The sequence below is a fragment of the Triturus cristatus genome, chromosome 2_1 (assembly GCF_964204655.1).
Source record: "Triturus cristatus chromosome 2_1, aTriCri1.1, whole genome shotgun sequence".
NCBI lineage: Eukaryota > Metazoa > Chordata > Amphibia > Caudata > Salamandridae > Triturus > Triturus cristatus.
In genome coordinates, this window is record NC_140581.1 from 1,058,453,897 (window position 1) to 1,058,467,823 (window position 13,927).

General features: G+C 47.8%; 1 protein-coding gene across 1 annotated transcript in view; it reads right to left on the reverse strand.

Moving 5' to 3' along the window:
• Positions 1-13,927, reverse strand: part of TRMT10A (tRNA methyltransferase 10A) — a 138,812-nt gene that overhangs the window by 8,441 nt on the left and 116,444 nt on the right. Inside the window, exon 6 of the mRNA XM_085635733.1 lies at positions 12,439-12,544. Within this exon, the coding sequence (XP_085491859.1) occupies positions 12,439-12,544 (106 nt within the window). The remainder of the gene's footprint in view (positions 1-12,438; positions 12,545-13,927) is intronic.

The window sequence follows — 13,927 nt, forward strand, 5'->3', positions numbered from 1 at the left end:
GCAAGGAGTCTTCCCTCGTTCGTTTACTTTCCTCACTCTAAAATGAAAACCCATTTTCAATGTTTAAAATGTATTATTTATCATGTAGATAAGTCAAGATCAATGCACAATTCGTTTTTTAAATGAGAGAGGTTCTAGACTATAGAGCGGCCGAAACTAACGTACATTAGTCTCACATGTCATTTATTTAACTTGAACTGGCTGTCTGAACTCCTGTGACACTCACTTTATATTAGTATTTTATTACTTTATCCACCTTGGCATACCCATCTTCACACCCTTCCTCAATAACCTAACACCCTTTCGCATTCTACACCTGATAGACCTGTAGTACCTACTAGTCCCTTCTCACCTATATCAACTGACCGCACATCTTACCCCTCCCCTTCCAGATAACCTCCTGATCCATTGGTCCACCTGCCCACTGATCCTTACAATTTACTCACCCAGTCCCACATCCCCGTACCCCTCCGCTAATATACCCAGACCCATCGTGCAACCCCTCCTCGTCTTTCATTGCAACCTCCCCCTACGCAAGAACACACCTGCCACCTCAATATATTATGCAGTATTTATTTTACAGATTATTTATTTCTGGTGCTTTTTCTATACAAGGTATTTCCAAGTTGTCAGACGGTGTCTTCCAGAACAGCAATGCCACAGCACATGCCTCACACAAAATCCGACCCAAGCCAGCATCTCACAAGCTCAATAAAAGACATGGTCATTTATAACGCTAGTTTGCTGCGCGCTCACTTTAGGCAGAAAGGCAATTAGTCGAAGATCACACATCGCCAATTTCGAGTAAATAGCACTTAATGAAAGCAGGCATGTTTTCGTGTCCATAGCAAACTCCCATCAATGTCTTTAGCCCCTCGCTGACATTGCTTGTGTACGCTGCGCCATCCCTCTGTTTCCCATGTCACAAGCAACCTCAAGTTTCCCTGCGGCTTTGTAACCTGCTGGCACCCCCACCTCCATGAAGCTAAACTCAGCTGGTAAACACATCAAGCCTTTATCAATGAGCTGATTTTTTTCATGTAAATGCCCATCCAGGGGCTTATTACGGAAGCTTTCCACCAGGGCAAATCTGTTTTGCTCCTTGTGCAGCATAAACCTACCCGATGGCAAGGTTGCCCAGTGAGTTAATACTTCTGGAAACCCTGACATCGCACCCATGTCAGTAAAATGTTTATTATTAAATGTTATTTTCAGCACTTTTGAATCATTACCATTTGCAAACAGGAAGAGACTGCTCGGTTCAATATCTCCCAAACGTGAACAAACGCTTCTCTCAAAAGCAATTCAAGTGGGCATAGTATTAATCGGGTTACTGTCGTCATGTGTGGGCTAAGGGCTTTGTAATTGTGCTGCGCAGGATCGGACATTTGAAACGCAAATGCACGTTTGGTTTTCGTACATGCCAACATTTGAGAAGAGCAAAGTGGGAGATTGTAAAAAAACAAAATCGCGAGAATGGGGCCTTGAATCGGGTTACTGTCATGTGTGGGCTTTGTAAGTGTGCTGCAGCAGGATTGGACATTTGAAACGCAAGTTCACGTGTTTTTTTTATCACCTTTCAGAAACATGGAGCGGAATGGCAGGCAGAGAGAGAGGGGGATGCAAGAGTTGTGCTGAGATAATGCTTCTAAACGTGTCTTTAGTAGAAACGTTTGAATTAAAAATTTTGATCTATTATATTCCATAAAGATACTGAAAGCTAAAAATCATATCATTATTACATTTAAATGTAAGCAGGTTCCAATGGATAATTTTAACGTAGCAGACTAAAAAAAGTCTGGTTTCCCCGAACATCAAACAAAATAAATATTTTAAGAACACTGTAGTATTTTATGTTAACTTGAAGAACTGACGCTGGTAAAATTCATTGGGATTACTTGTATTTTAAAAGCAATGCTTGTCTAGTTACAGCACGTTATTTTTATTTTCAGCACCTTCTAAAGCTTGACATCCCTTACCAAATTTTTGGTCATATTTCCGGCGAAGAACAAGACCTCCTTTGCTGCTCTTTCACCCCGGCTACGACCAGCAAACACCAGAGTTAAAGGTAAGGAAACTGATGCTATTTTTTTTTTAGATTGGAGTTAGAGGTATGTGTGTGGTCACTGTACATGGTGGTTGGGGTAGGCACACATTCTGAACATTGTACCCTCAGTGGATGGAATTTACTAACAGCCTTAGCCCTGTGATTTGGGCAATAACGGCTGTTAACAGCACTATCTATCCCTTGCCTTGTTCAAGGCCCTCAAGCAGTGTCTGTTTCAGTGCCTTCAGCAACCACTATGGCACACAGAGGCAGCAGACAGTAAGGCTGTATTTTTAGCAGTCATGTTGTGCAAAGGGGAGCTGTTGGAGATTTATTGCGATACTGCACAAGATATATGTATTTATACTGCAATTTGATATTATTGCACCGCACCTTATATGTTGTACTTTGATTATTGGCAGGTTTCTTTAATATATATTGGAAAGGCCAGCATCGTCATCATGAATACAGTACAAGAGCTGATTACAAGGTCATTCCAGGCACGGCCGCTTCAAGAGAAAATAGATTTAAAGCAATTGGGACCTTATCGGCCTGACCTAAAACTACAGCAAACTTCCCAGGACAGAGGAAAAATGTCCACACGTACATTCTCAAACGCCTGGTACACAAAAGCTGATTGGCTTACAGGGTGCCCTTTAAGAAATTCTCTGTTCTGCTTCCCCTACTTGCTGTTTGGTGGTGAGTTTTCTTGGACAAATCAAGGAGTAACAGACTTGAAGCATTTGTCTGAAAAAATAAAGAAGCATTCACGCACAAGAAAGCATATGGAAAACCTGACTAGACTGGGAATGTTGGGGGAAGATGCTCCGATTGAGCAGCAGATAAGTGATGCATACCGCAAAGCAATACAGAAACACAATGAAGCAGTTGATAGGAACAGACAGATTCTATCCAAAATAATTGATTGCATTCGTTTCTGTGGTGCTTTTGAACTGGCATTGCGAGGCCATGATGAATCGGAAGGTTCCCCAAATCCTGGAATATTCAAAGGCCTTGTGGATTTAATAGCAAGCATAGACAAGGATATGGAAGCACATTTAGCACGTGCTACAGTCTTTAAGGGCACCTCTAAAACAATACAAAATGAACTTCTTGAGTGTATGCTCGAAATTATGAGAAGCCATATTGTGCAAGAATTGCAAAACACAGACTTTGTGGCTATTCAGGCTGATGACACCACTGATGTGGCCACTAAAACACAGTCCGTATTAGTGTTTCGATACATTGACAATGACAGACAAGTTGTGGAGAGGTTCTATGGTTTCACACATTTAAGAGACTCTAGTGCAGAAACTATTACTGCAGCTATACTGCGTCAACTGAGCTTAATTTTTCCAGAGCTGCCTCAAAAAAAAAAACTTATTGCGCAAAGCTATGATGGTGCGTCCGTAATGAGTGGAAGCCTTAGTGGAGTTCAGAAGAGAATTCGAGATGTGTACCCTAATGCTCATTATGTGCACTGTTACGCTCACCAACTTAATCTTATTATGCAACAGGCAGTATCAAAGATCACCGAGACACGAATTTTCTTTCAGGATATAGGAGGCATGGCAGCATTCTTCTCGCGTTCCCCCAAAAGAACAGAAGCACTTCATGACATTGTAGACAAAAGCGTTCCAAGGGGATCCTCAACTCGTTGGAACTTTAACATCCGTACAGTCAACCTAATCTATGAACATAGAGAGGACCTTCTGAAATGTTTTGAAGCCATAGAAGGAGTAGTTTCTTGCCTGTAACTCCAGTTCTGTAGTAGGGGTATCTCTGTTATAGTCATAATCTATGAATAATCCCCGCCCATGTGCGGGGACCCCGGAGCAATCAAAAATATCTCTTAAGCTGTCCCGCATTTGCAAACCTGCAAAGACACTTAAGAGACAGACAAAATAATACAGCCTAATCACAACAAGGCTGCACTGGCCAGCACTTCCTCTGAAGTGAACACAAAAGCCAAAATAAAGTTGAAATGTCATTTTTATTCACATTTGACATGTTCCTTTATTATCACACACTCCCTTCACCAAAATCCCTTTAAACAATAGAGAGGAAGGGGTGGACAGACAAGCCCTATAGGCTGTCATTATGTGTCTGCTAAAGGGATACCGTGCCTTTAAGAAAACTCTCCAGAGACCCCCGGTATCCCAGGATGCACAGCCAACACAAGTTACTTTCAGTTCTTTTTGAAGGTGTATAACAACAGGCCTGATACCGTCAGGTTACTCCACCGGGGAGGAGGGAGGGTCGCTTATGACTATAACAGAGATACCCCTACTACAGAACTGGAGTTACAGGCAAGAAACTACTCCTTCTGTAGTAGGGGATCTCTGTGTATAGTCATAATCTATGAATAGAATGGCAAGCCCATCCCAAGCAACAAGAAGCGGTGGAGTAATACTAACCACCAACAAATCACTGTGCAAACAAATTCCTCAGCGAAGCCTGTCCAACCTGCGCATCTGCCCTAGCATCAGAATCCAGGCAGTAATGCTTTGTAAACGTATGGACTGACTTCCAGGCGGCAGCCTTACAAATGTCAGCAATGGGAACATTCCTAAGCAAAGCGGTAGTAGCCGCCTTGCCTCTAGTCGAATGTGCCGTAGGCTTACCCCCTAATGTTTTATTAGCTTTTTGGTAACAAAGCTGAATACAGGAAACAATCCATCTGGAAATGGACTGCTTTGAGGTAGCTAAACCAGTTCTTACCGAACCATAATTAACAAACAGTTGATCCGACCTGCGGATATCTTTTGTCTTATCCAGGTAGAATTTCAACACCCTACGCACATCAAGTGAATGCAGAGACCTCTCCGCCGAAGAGGAAGGATGCTGAAAAAACGTAGGCAAAGTTATCATCTGATTCACATGGAAATCTGATATTACCTTAGGCAAAAATTTAGGATGGGTACGCATCACTACTTTAGAAGCATGGAAAACAGTATACGGCTCTTGGCAACACAGAGCCTGAATCTCACTCACCCTCCTGGCCGATGTAATGGCCACAAGGAAGGCAGCCTTCCAAGACAAATGCTGCAACGAAGCCTTATGGATAGGTTCAAAAGGCTCCCTCATCAATCTAGATAACACCACATTCAATTCCCAAGGTGGAGAAGGTCTTCTAACAGGGGGAAACACCTTACGCAAACCCTCCAAAAAATCCTTAATCACAGGGATTTGAAAAAATAAGGTTTGAGAAGGGCCCTTCCTATACGCAGTCAGAGCTGCGAGATGAACCTTAATAGATTGAAAATTAAGCCCAGACTGAGCTAACTGCAGCAGATAAGGCAAAATAACATCTTCTTTACAGGATGTAGGGTCAAAGTCCTTAGCCTTGCACCATAAGCAGAATCTCTTCCACTTATAGGCGTAGGAAGTCCTCGTAGACGGTCTCTTAGCCTCTTTCAAGATCTCCATACAGTCCTGAGGCAGGTTCAAGTGTCCATACTGCACTAGCTCAGGACCCATGCTGCCAAACTCAAGGACGAGAGATTGGGGTGAACCATCTGCCCTCCGAACTTCGTGAGAAGGTCCGGCCGACACGGCAGGCGTCGGTGCGGCAGAACAGACCGGTGAAGAAGGTCGGTGAACCACCATTGCCTCGGCCACTCCGGAGCAATCAGGATCATTCTGGCTCTGGATTGCGACAGCTTGATCAGCACCGCCGGAATCAGGGGAATGGGTGGAAAGGCGTAGAGAAAGCTGTTGGACCAGCTGATCCATAGGGCATTCCCCAGCGTCCCTGGTTGGTAGTACCTGGACGCGAAGTCGCGGCATTTGCTGTTTTCTGCCGTAGCGAACAGATCGATATCCGGAGTGCCCCATTCTGCGAAGACGTCTCTTAGCACGTCGTCGTTTAGCACCCACTCGTGGTTCTCTTGAACGAGCCTGCTGAGCGCGTCTGCTTGGGCATTCTGCACTCCCGGCAGGTGGGTCGCCGTGATCGTCAGATTCCTGGCCACCAGCCAGTTCCAGATCGCCTGTGCCTCCCGAGACAGGGTGCGTGAACGGGAGCCCCCCTGCTTGTTGAGGTAATACATGGTCGTAGTATTGTCCGTCTGAACCAGCAGGGAGGACGTCCTGAAGGAGGGATGGAACGCCTTCAAGGCCAAGTGTACTGCTCTGAGTTCCAAAAAGTTGATATGGTAAGTCATCTCCATCTGCGACCATATCCCCTGAATCTGAAGAGGGCCCGAATGCGCTCCCCAGCCCTGGAGAGACGCATCGGTCACTATGGTCTGGACCGGAATGTCCTAGTGAAAAGGAGTCCCCTTGCAGACATTCTCTGGGGTACACCACCATTTCAGAGACTGCCGAGCGTGCTGAGACAACTGGATCTTGTCCTCCCAACGCCCCCGCCTCTGGTCCCATTGATCCTCCAGACATTCCTGTAGGGGCCTCATATGCAGACGTGCATTGGGGGTGAGAAAAATGCAAGAGGCCATCGACCCCAGTAAGGAAGACACCGTCCTCACCGTAGGAGAGCGGGCTGAGATGAGATGCAGAGCCTTCCCACGGATCGATAAGCGTCTCTCCTCCGAAGGACACACGCTTGCGGTCAAAGTATTGACTGAAGCCCCCAAGTACTGGAGACACTGCACAGGGATCGGCACTGACTTCGTCATGTTGATGTGCAGCCCCAGACGGTGAAGCAAAGCCGCCGTCCTGTTGAAATGGCACTGGGCTTCCTGGTAAGTGGACGCTTTGATCAACCAATCGTCCAGGTATGGGTACACAAACACCTTGGTCTTCCGCAGGTGTGCCGCAACCACAGCCATGCACTTGGAGAACGTCCGCGGTGCAGACTTCAGGCCAAACGGGAGTACTGAATACTGGTAATGGTTGTTGCCTACCAGAAACCTCAGGAACTTGCGATGCTTGGGTGCGATCGGCACATGAAAGTAAGCGTCCTGCAGATCTATGGCGCACAGCCAGTCTCCTCGATGCAACTGAGGGTAAATCTGATGCAGGGACAACATACGGAACTTTTCTCGGCGGATCCACTTGTTTGCTTGCCGCAGATCCAGAATAGGCCTGAACTCGTTCTTGTCTTTTTTTCTTACGAGAAAGAACCGTGAGTAGAGACCTTTTCCTTTTTGCTTCAAAGGAACCGCTTCTATCGCCCTCTTTTTTAACAGAACATCCGCCTCCCGCTGGAGCTCCCGCACCATGTAAAGGGAGCGCACTGGTGGAATCTGTGGAGGCGAACTGGTGAAACGAAGACAGTAACCATTGCAAACAATATTCAGCACCCACTTGTCCTGCGTTATTGTCCTCCACTCTGCCAGGTAGTGTTGAATACTTCCCCCCACCGGAGCGGGTAACGGATGAGGGGGAAGTAACTTTTCAGGGCTTCGACCCGGCCGGGCCTTTGTTCCCCGCCGAGGACTGATGCTGGCCTCTGCCCCTCTGGCGCTTCTGAAAGGGCTGCCTCTGGTACTGCTGCTGTTGCTGGGGCTGTTGCTGGGGGCCCGACTGACACCCTTGGCCCCTCTGCTTGGTGTAGCGCCTGCCCGAGGAACGGAAGGACCTCCTCTGCTCCTTGGGCCGCTCCAGCCCCACCGCCTTCAGAGTTTCCGCCTCAGCCTTCATGCGGGCCATCTCGTCATCCGCATGTGACCCGAATAGCGTCGTGCCAGAGAATGGTAAATTGGCGATCTTCTGCTGCGCTTCCGGCTTGAGCGGAGTCAGCCGCAGCCAGGAATGCCTCCTCATGTGTATGCCGTGGCAGTACCCATGGGCCGCCAGCAGCGACACGTCCCCCGCCGCACTGATGATCTGATTAGAGACCATCATGCCCTCGTTCAGCACCTCTTGAAAATCCTCCCTCTTGTCTCTGGCCAGGGAGGCAGCAAACTGTTGCAGGGAGTCCCAAAGAGACCTGTCATAGCGCCCCAACAGAGCGGAGGCGCTAGCGGCCTTCATCGTAGTGGCCGACGTGGAGCACATCCTCCTCCCCAAGGAGTCCATTTTGCGACTCTCCTTATCCGGGGGAGCCGTGGATGAAGGCGTCGTAGAGTGTTGCTTACGAGCCGCCGCCACGATAACAGAATCCGGTGGGGGATCCACTCTGAGGAACGCCGGATCCGAGTCAGGAGCCCTGTACTTTTTCAACAGTCTCGAGGGCGCCGGCTTCACCACGGCCGGCGTTAAGAATACCTCCATAGCAGGTTCCTCCTACCCCGGAACCAGCGGGAGGAGGGGGCGCGACAGATGTGCCTTATGCAAAGTCTCAAAGATCACAGAAGTCGTGGGAATAGGGGTAGTCACTGATATCCCCAACTTCGCAGCCCCTCTCATCAACACCTCCTGGAACGTGGCAATGTCATCCACAGGCGAGACGCGGGTAGGAGGCGTCTCCGACAGCGAGGGCGAAAACCGGCCAGCCCCAGAAGAGTACGTGCCCCTCGACCCTATGGAACGAGACCGATACCTCCGTCGACCATGTCCAGAGCGAGTGGACGATCTGCGCCTACTCCGTGATCGCCTGCGAGGGCGAGAGCGAGATCTCTGCCGGTGAGGAACCCTCGGGGAAGGAGGCGGTGGCTGCGGTGGCGAAGCAGGCAGCTGAGGCACGGGCAGAGGCAGCGGAGGAGGTGGAGGAGGAGGAGGGGGAGGAGGAGGAGGAGGAGGAGGAGGAAGGGCAGGCACCGGTGGAGGCGCCGCTGGAAGGCCGGGCACAGGAGGCAAAGGCGGCCGCTGGGTACGCAGCGGGGTCAGATGATCCGAAGCCCCATCACTCCTAGCCGGAGAGCCCCCATCATCATTGTCCGGGCTCGCGGCCACTCTCCTCTTCTTGGCGGGCCTGTCCCGCGTGGAAGCCACCGACGGAGAACGTCCGCGCCTCCCCGATCCCCGACTGGAGATCGTAATCACAGAGGACGTATTCCCCGATGTCTGGGACGTCGAACTGTACGTCGACCTCGTCCGGCGTCTCTTCGCCCTCGACGACGAGCGCCGTCCCGCAGTTGAACGTCCTCTCGACGTCGAACCATGTCTCCTCGACGTCGACCCATGCCTCCTCGGCGTCGAACCACGCCTCGATCTCCGTCGCCGAGGTGTCTGCCTCGACTTCGACTGCCGCCTCGACGTCGACCGCCGGTGTCTCGGCGTCGACCGCTGGTGTCTCGACGTCGACCGCTGGTGTCTCGACGTCGACCGCTGGTGTCTCGGCGTCGACCGCTGGTGTCTCGGCGTCGACCGCTGGTGTCTCGACGTCGACCGCTGGTGTCTCCACGTCGACCGCTGGTGTCTCGACGTCGACCGCTGGTGTCTCGACGTCGACCTGTGTCTCGACGTCGACCGTCTCCGCCTCGACGGCGGGCGCCGGGATCTCGGCGTCGACTCCGTCAGCGTCGAGCCGTGGGCAGACGGCGACGGCGGCAAGTGAATTCCATGGGGCTCGGTACGACGTCGATGTGTTGTGGACGTCGACCGTGACACCTGCGACGGCGACCCGTTCCCGGGTCTCGCCGGCCCCTCCCTCGACGTTGAACGCCGAGGCTGCCGCGACCCAGAGCCCTGGATCGACGGCGAACATACCGGTGCCTTCTCTCTCGCCGTCGACGTCGTTGCCTTCGACGTCGAACGTGACCTACCAGCCGGTAGGTGCCGTTTCTGCTCCTTGCTCTGCCCGGAGGTCCCTCCAGGGGCTGAAGCTTGGGCGGAGGAGGGGGAATGGGACCCTCCATGCCCCGAAGTCCCACCGGTCCTCTGCATCTCCTGTCCCTGAAGGCGAGTCTTCTCCCTGTCCCTCAGGGTCCTTTTCGAAAAGGTGTTGCAGATGTCACAGGCAGCTGGGACATGTGAGGGCGACAAGCAGAGGATACACACCTCATGTGGGTCCGTCTTAGCCTTCTTCCTCCCACACTCAGGGCATTTATCAAATAAAGCCATGCTGAGAGTGGGCCAAAACTGCTCCAGATTGCAGGCAGTAGTAGACAAAGGCTTTAGACGTCGAATGAAACCACTATTAATCCAAAAAATCCAATTTTAATCAATTAAACCACCCAAAAGGGTAGAGCTCAAGCTCCAAGGTCCTGCTAGCAGGAGCCGGAAAAAAGAACTGAAAGTAACTTGTGTTGGCTGTGCATCCTGGGATACCGGGGGTCTCTGGAGAGTTTTCTTAAAGGCACGGTATCCCTTTAGCAGACACATAATGACAGCCTATAGGGCTTGTCTGTCCACCCCTTCCTCTCTATTGTTTAAAGGGATTTTGGTGAAGGGAGTGTGTGATAATAAAGGAACATGTCAAATGTGAATAAAAATGACATTTCAACTTTATTTTGGCTTTTGTGTTCACTTCAGAGGAAGTGCTGGCCAGTGCAGCCTTGTTGTGATTAGGCTGTATTATTTTGTCTGTCTCTTAAGTGTCTTTGCAGGTTTGCAAATGCGGGACAGCTTAAGAGATATTTTTGATTGCTCCGGGGTCCCCGCACATGGGCGGGGATTATTCATAGATTAGGACTATACACAGAGATCCCCTACTACAGAAGCCAATGATGAGTTTGATTACAAAAGTCAGATTGAAGCCCATGGCTTTGGTAGAACACTACAAGACAGAGAGTTGCAGTTCTTACTGTATTTATTTCCTGATATAATGGTAGCTGTCGACCTGTTATACAATCAGTTACAAGCACGAGAGATAGATACTGTCAAAGTGCAAGTATACACTACTATGTTTTTACAAAGCATAAGCAAAGTGAGAGATGGGGTTGACAATTTAGACAGCAAACTGCCAGAGAAATCTATTTTCACAAACCGCAGGAAAAACATCACCACTATGGTCCGAATTGCAAAGGAGATCTGTGACATTGTAATTGTGCAGGCACGAGAGCGTTTTTCTTTCACTAAACTTTTGGTGAGTGCCACATTATTGCAAAGTCAACAGTTTGCCAAATATGATGAATCCTTCCCGGAGCGTGCTCTGAATGAGGCTGTGGGAGCTTATCCTATGCTCAATAAAGAAGAGCTGAGAACTGAGTTGACTGTACTGTACGGAATGCCTGTGTACCGGAAGGCCACAAGTGCCTTGTCTTTGCTGGCTTTAATACATAAACTTAATATGGAAAAGTCACTTGGAGAGACAGTGGCTTTACTTAAAATTGTCATAACCACTCCTATGACAACAGTCGAGGCAGAACGATGTTTTTCAGCCTTAAAGAGGATTAAGACATTCCTGAGAAACACCATGCTTGAGGAAAGACTCAATGCTTTGGCAATGCTCTCTGTAGAGAGCAAGCTAGTTCAGAAAATGCTGGACTTTAACACTAAAGTTATTGAAAAGTTTGCTGCTCTTAGAGAGAGACGTGCTGATTTCATTTACAAAAAGTAAACAATGTTGAATGCTGCTACTTTGCAACCAGTTTAGTTTGTTAAATAAAAAACATCTGTGAGTGAGGTACTCAGAAATGCATTGTATCTCGAAGTCTGTTATGAAGCTCTGTGGTTATACACTGAATAAGCAGCTACCTATGTTATATGACATCTCTTTATTAATGTTATAACTGCACTTTCACAATTGCTTTATTAACCTTCCTGCTTTCTCAAATTTGCTTGAAAATGCACCATTTCTCTTCTCTTTTTTCAAAATGTTCTCGGGGGGAGAACCCCCCGAACCCTCCTTATAGGGGTTCGGGCTCGCTCGCTACGCTCGCTCGCAACGGTGAAGTATACCAATCATTTTACGCCTCACCACTTTAAAATGTCACCAGCCGCCCCTGATTACAGATCTAAAACATTCACAGGGCTGCACAAATATGTGCTTTGAGAATAATGAATACTAACTTGGGAAAAATGTCGTATGCTGGCATGTAACACAAAAACAAGCAACAATGTCACTGAAAGATGTAAATGGGCACAGGAAAAGAACGAATAAGTAAACTTTGGCTTAGGATACTCCGCTCCAAACGAACAATACAAGTAAAAATGTAAGATAATTGAATGAGAGGGCTTTCTCAGGCAGTCTCTACACAGCACATTTCTGGTGACTCATTCCCAACCTATACAAATTTCACAAACCTTACTGGAATACGGATAAAAATAGAGAGCAGGGATACAGTACATGTTTCCAGCCATGGTGTCCAAGCCCTGCACCATGTACTTTCATTACAAAACAGACAGTACGTGATGTAGCGCATGGCATTTGCAGACAGTCGCTGAACTTAAAATTAGTTTTTGAACTGGGCAGAAAACCAAGAAGGGAAAACAGGTGAAGAGTCAATTTCTAAAATTGACACACATGACGGTAACAAAAAAATATTAACCTACTTCACAGAAGAAAAGTCATGCACTCACGTAAAAGGATAATAAAAATCTAAAAATAGTCAAATGCTCAATGACTTCTACAAGGACGTTCTCTTAATTTAATTCTGACTTACCATGATTAACAGCCAATACTTTACGGCTATTCATTTTCACAAAGCTTCCTAGGGGGAGCTGTGCATGACGGATGCCATGTTCCAGCGCCTGCCTGTAAGTGATCCCCTACAACAGACAGCAGAGAACTAAATAAATATATATCCCTATGTCTGGTCCAGTTCAGTCAAGCGTCACAACATTATGAAAATATACTGCATCCATTTAAACTCATTGTCACATGGACCTTTTCAAATTCAAGCATTTTAAACCTGTCTGTCGAAAGCAAAAATTAGACTGAATAATATTGGAAACAGAAGTCACAGACAGTAGCAGTCACCATTTAAGACATATTTTTAAAAAACATTTTACTAGGAAGTATGAACTCAGAGTAATGGATTTACCAGCAAGTAATTTTAGCATCACTTCAAGTCCCCTTCCTTTTTCCTGTCATTACAAATGAGGCATATCAAAGCAATAATTCTGATATGACCGTCGTGAGCAATAAATCAACAATTATATTTATATGATACTGCTTATAACTTTCTAACAGAAAGAATGTTTGCACCACATATTTCCTCATGCTGATCCACATTGCCACATATCTGCAGTACATATTTCCTCTAAGGAAGAACCTTGAAAGACAGTACATGTAGTAGCCGCACATTTGGTTGAACATCCTTGAACACTTGATAGACACTTCCTTCAATGTTGTAAGCCTGTGCAACAAAGCGAACAGAAATGTTGTCAAAGCCCAGCAGACCGCCATATTATTACAGTGCCAAATTATATTCATTAAGTCAGTAATGCGGTGGGCCTTGTATTTTGTTTATAAAAGAGCCACACAAAAAACAATCAGATGCGAAAATGAGAATACATCGAGATTACAAAAAGGGCAAAAGTCCCTGTCTCTCCATTTGGACCCAATGCATTTAATAAAGGTGAGACTCTGGCCCAACCTAACCTTCTGAGCCCATCTCCTCACAGATCGACTTTTGATGTCCCTCAAATAAGGTTGAATTAAACCACAATAATCCACTTCTACTAATTGCTGCAAACTGCCTCTCTTACTCACATCAACTGAATCACTATTGAGTGAGTGTTCGCTCACAATATCCTTTAGGCACACTCCTGTGTATGAAAACCGGTACTCCACAGCCTCAAAGCTTGCTAGGACTCCCAGATGCCACTCCGCCTGAATCAGCTGGCCAAGAAGCCTGCAAACACCTGTGTAAGGGCCGAAAACCAGCTGGCCCGCCACGCAAAACCCCACTCAACACCCCCACACATAGCGGTGCGACCGCCGACTATCATAGCTGAGCACTCTCTCTATCCATTCTCCACTCTCCTGGCTATATGCTCTTGCCCCCCTCCACAGGCGCACTGCCGAGCTCCCACCGCCTACACAATGAGAGGAACGTGCTTGCCACGACCCACAAGGAAAGTGGGGGCTCTGATTAGGGCCGCACCTACCTCCATGCCAGGAGAAGGTGATACCCACCAGCTGTGGCA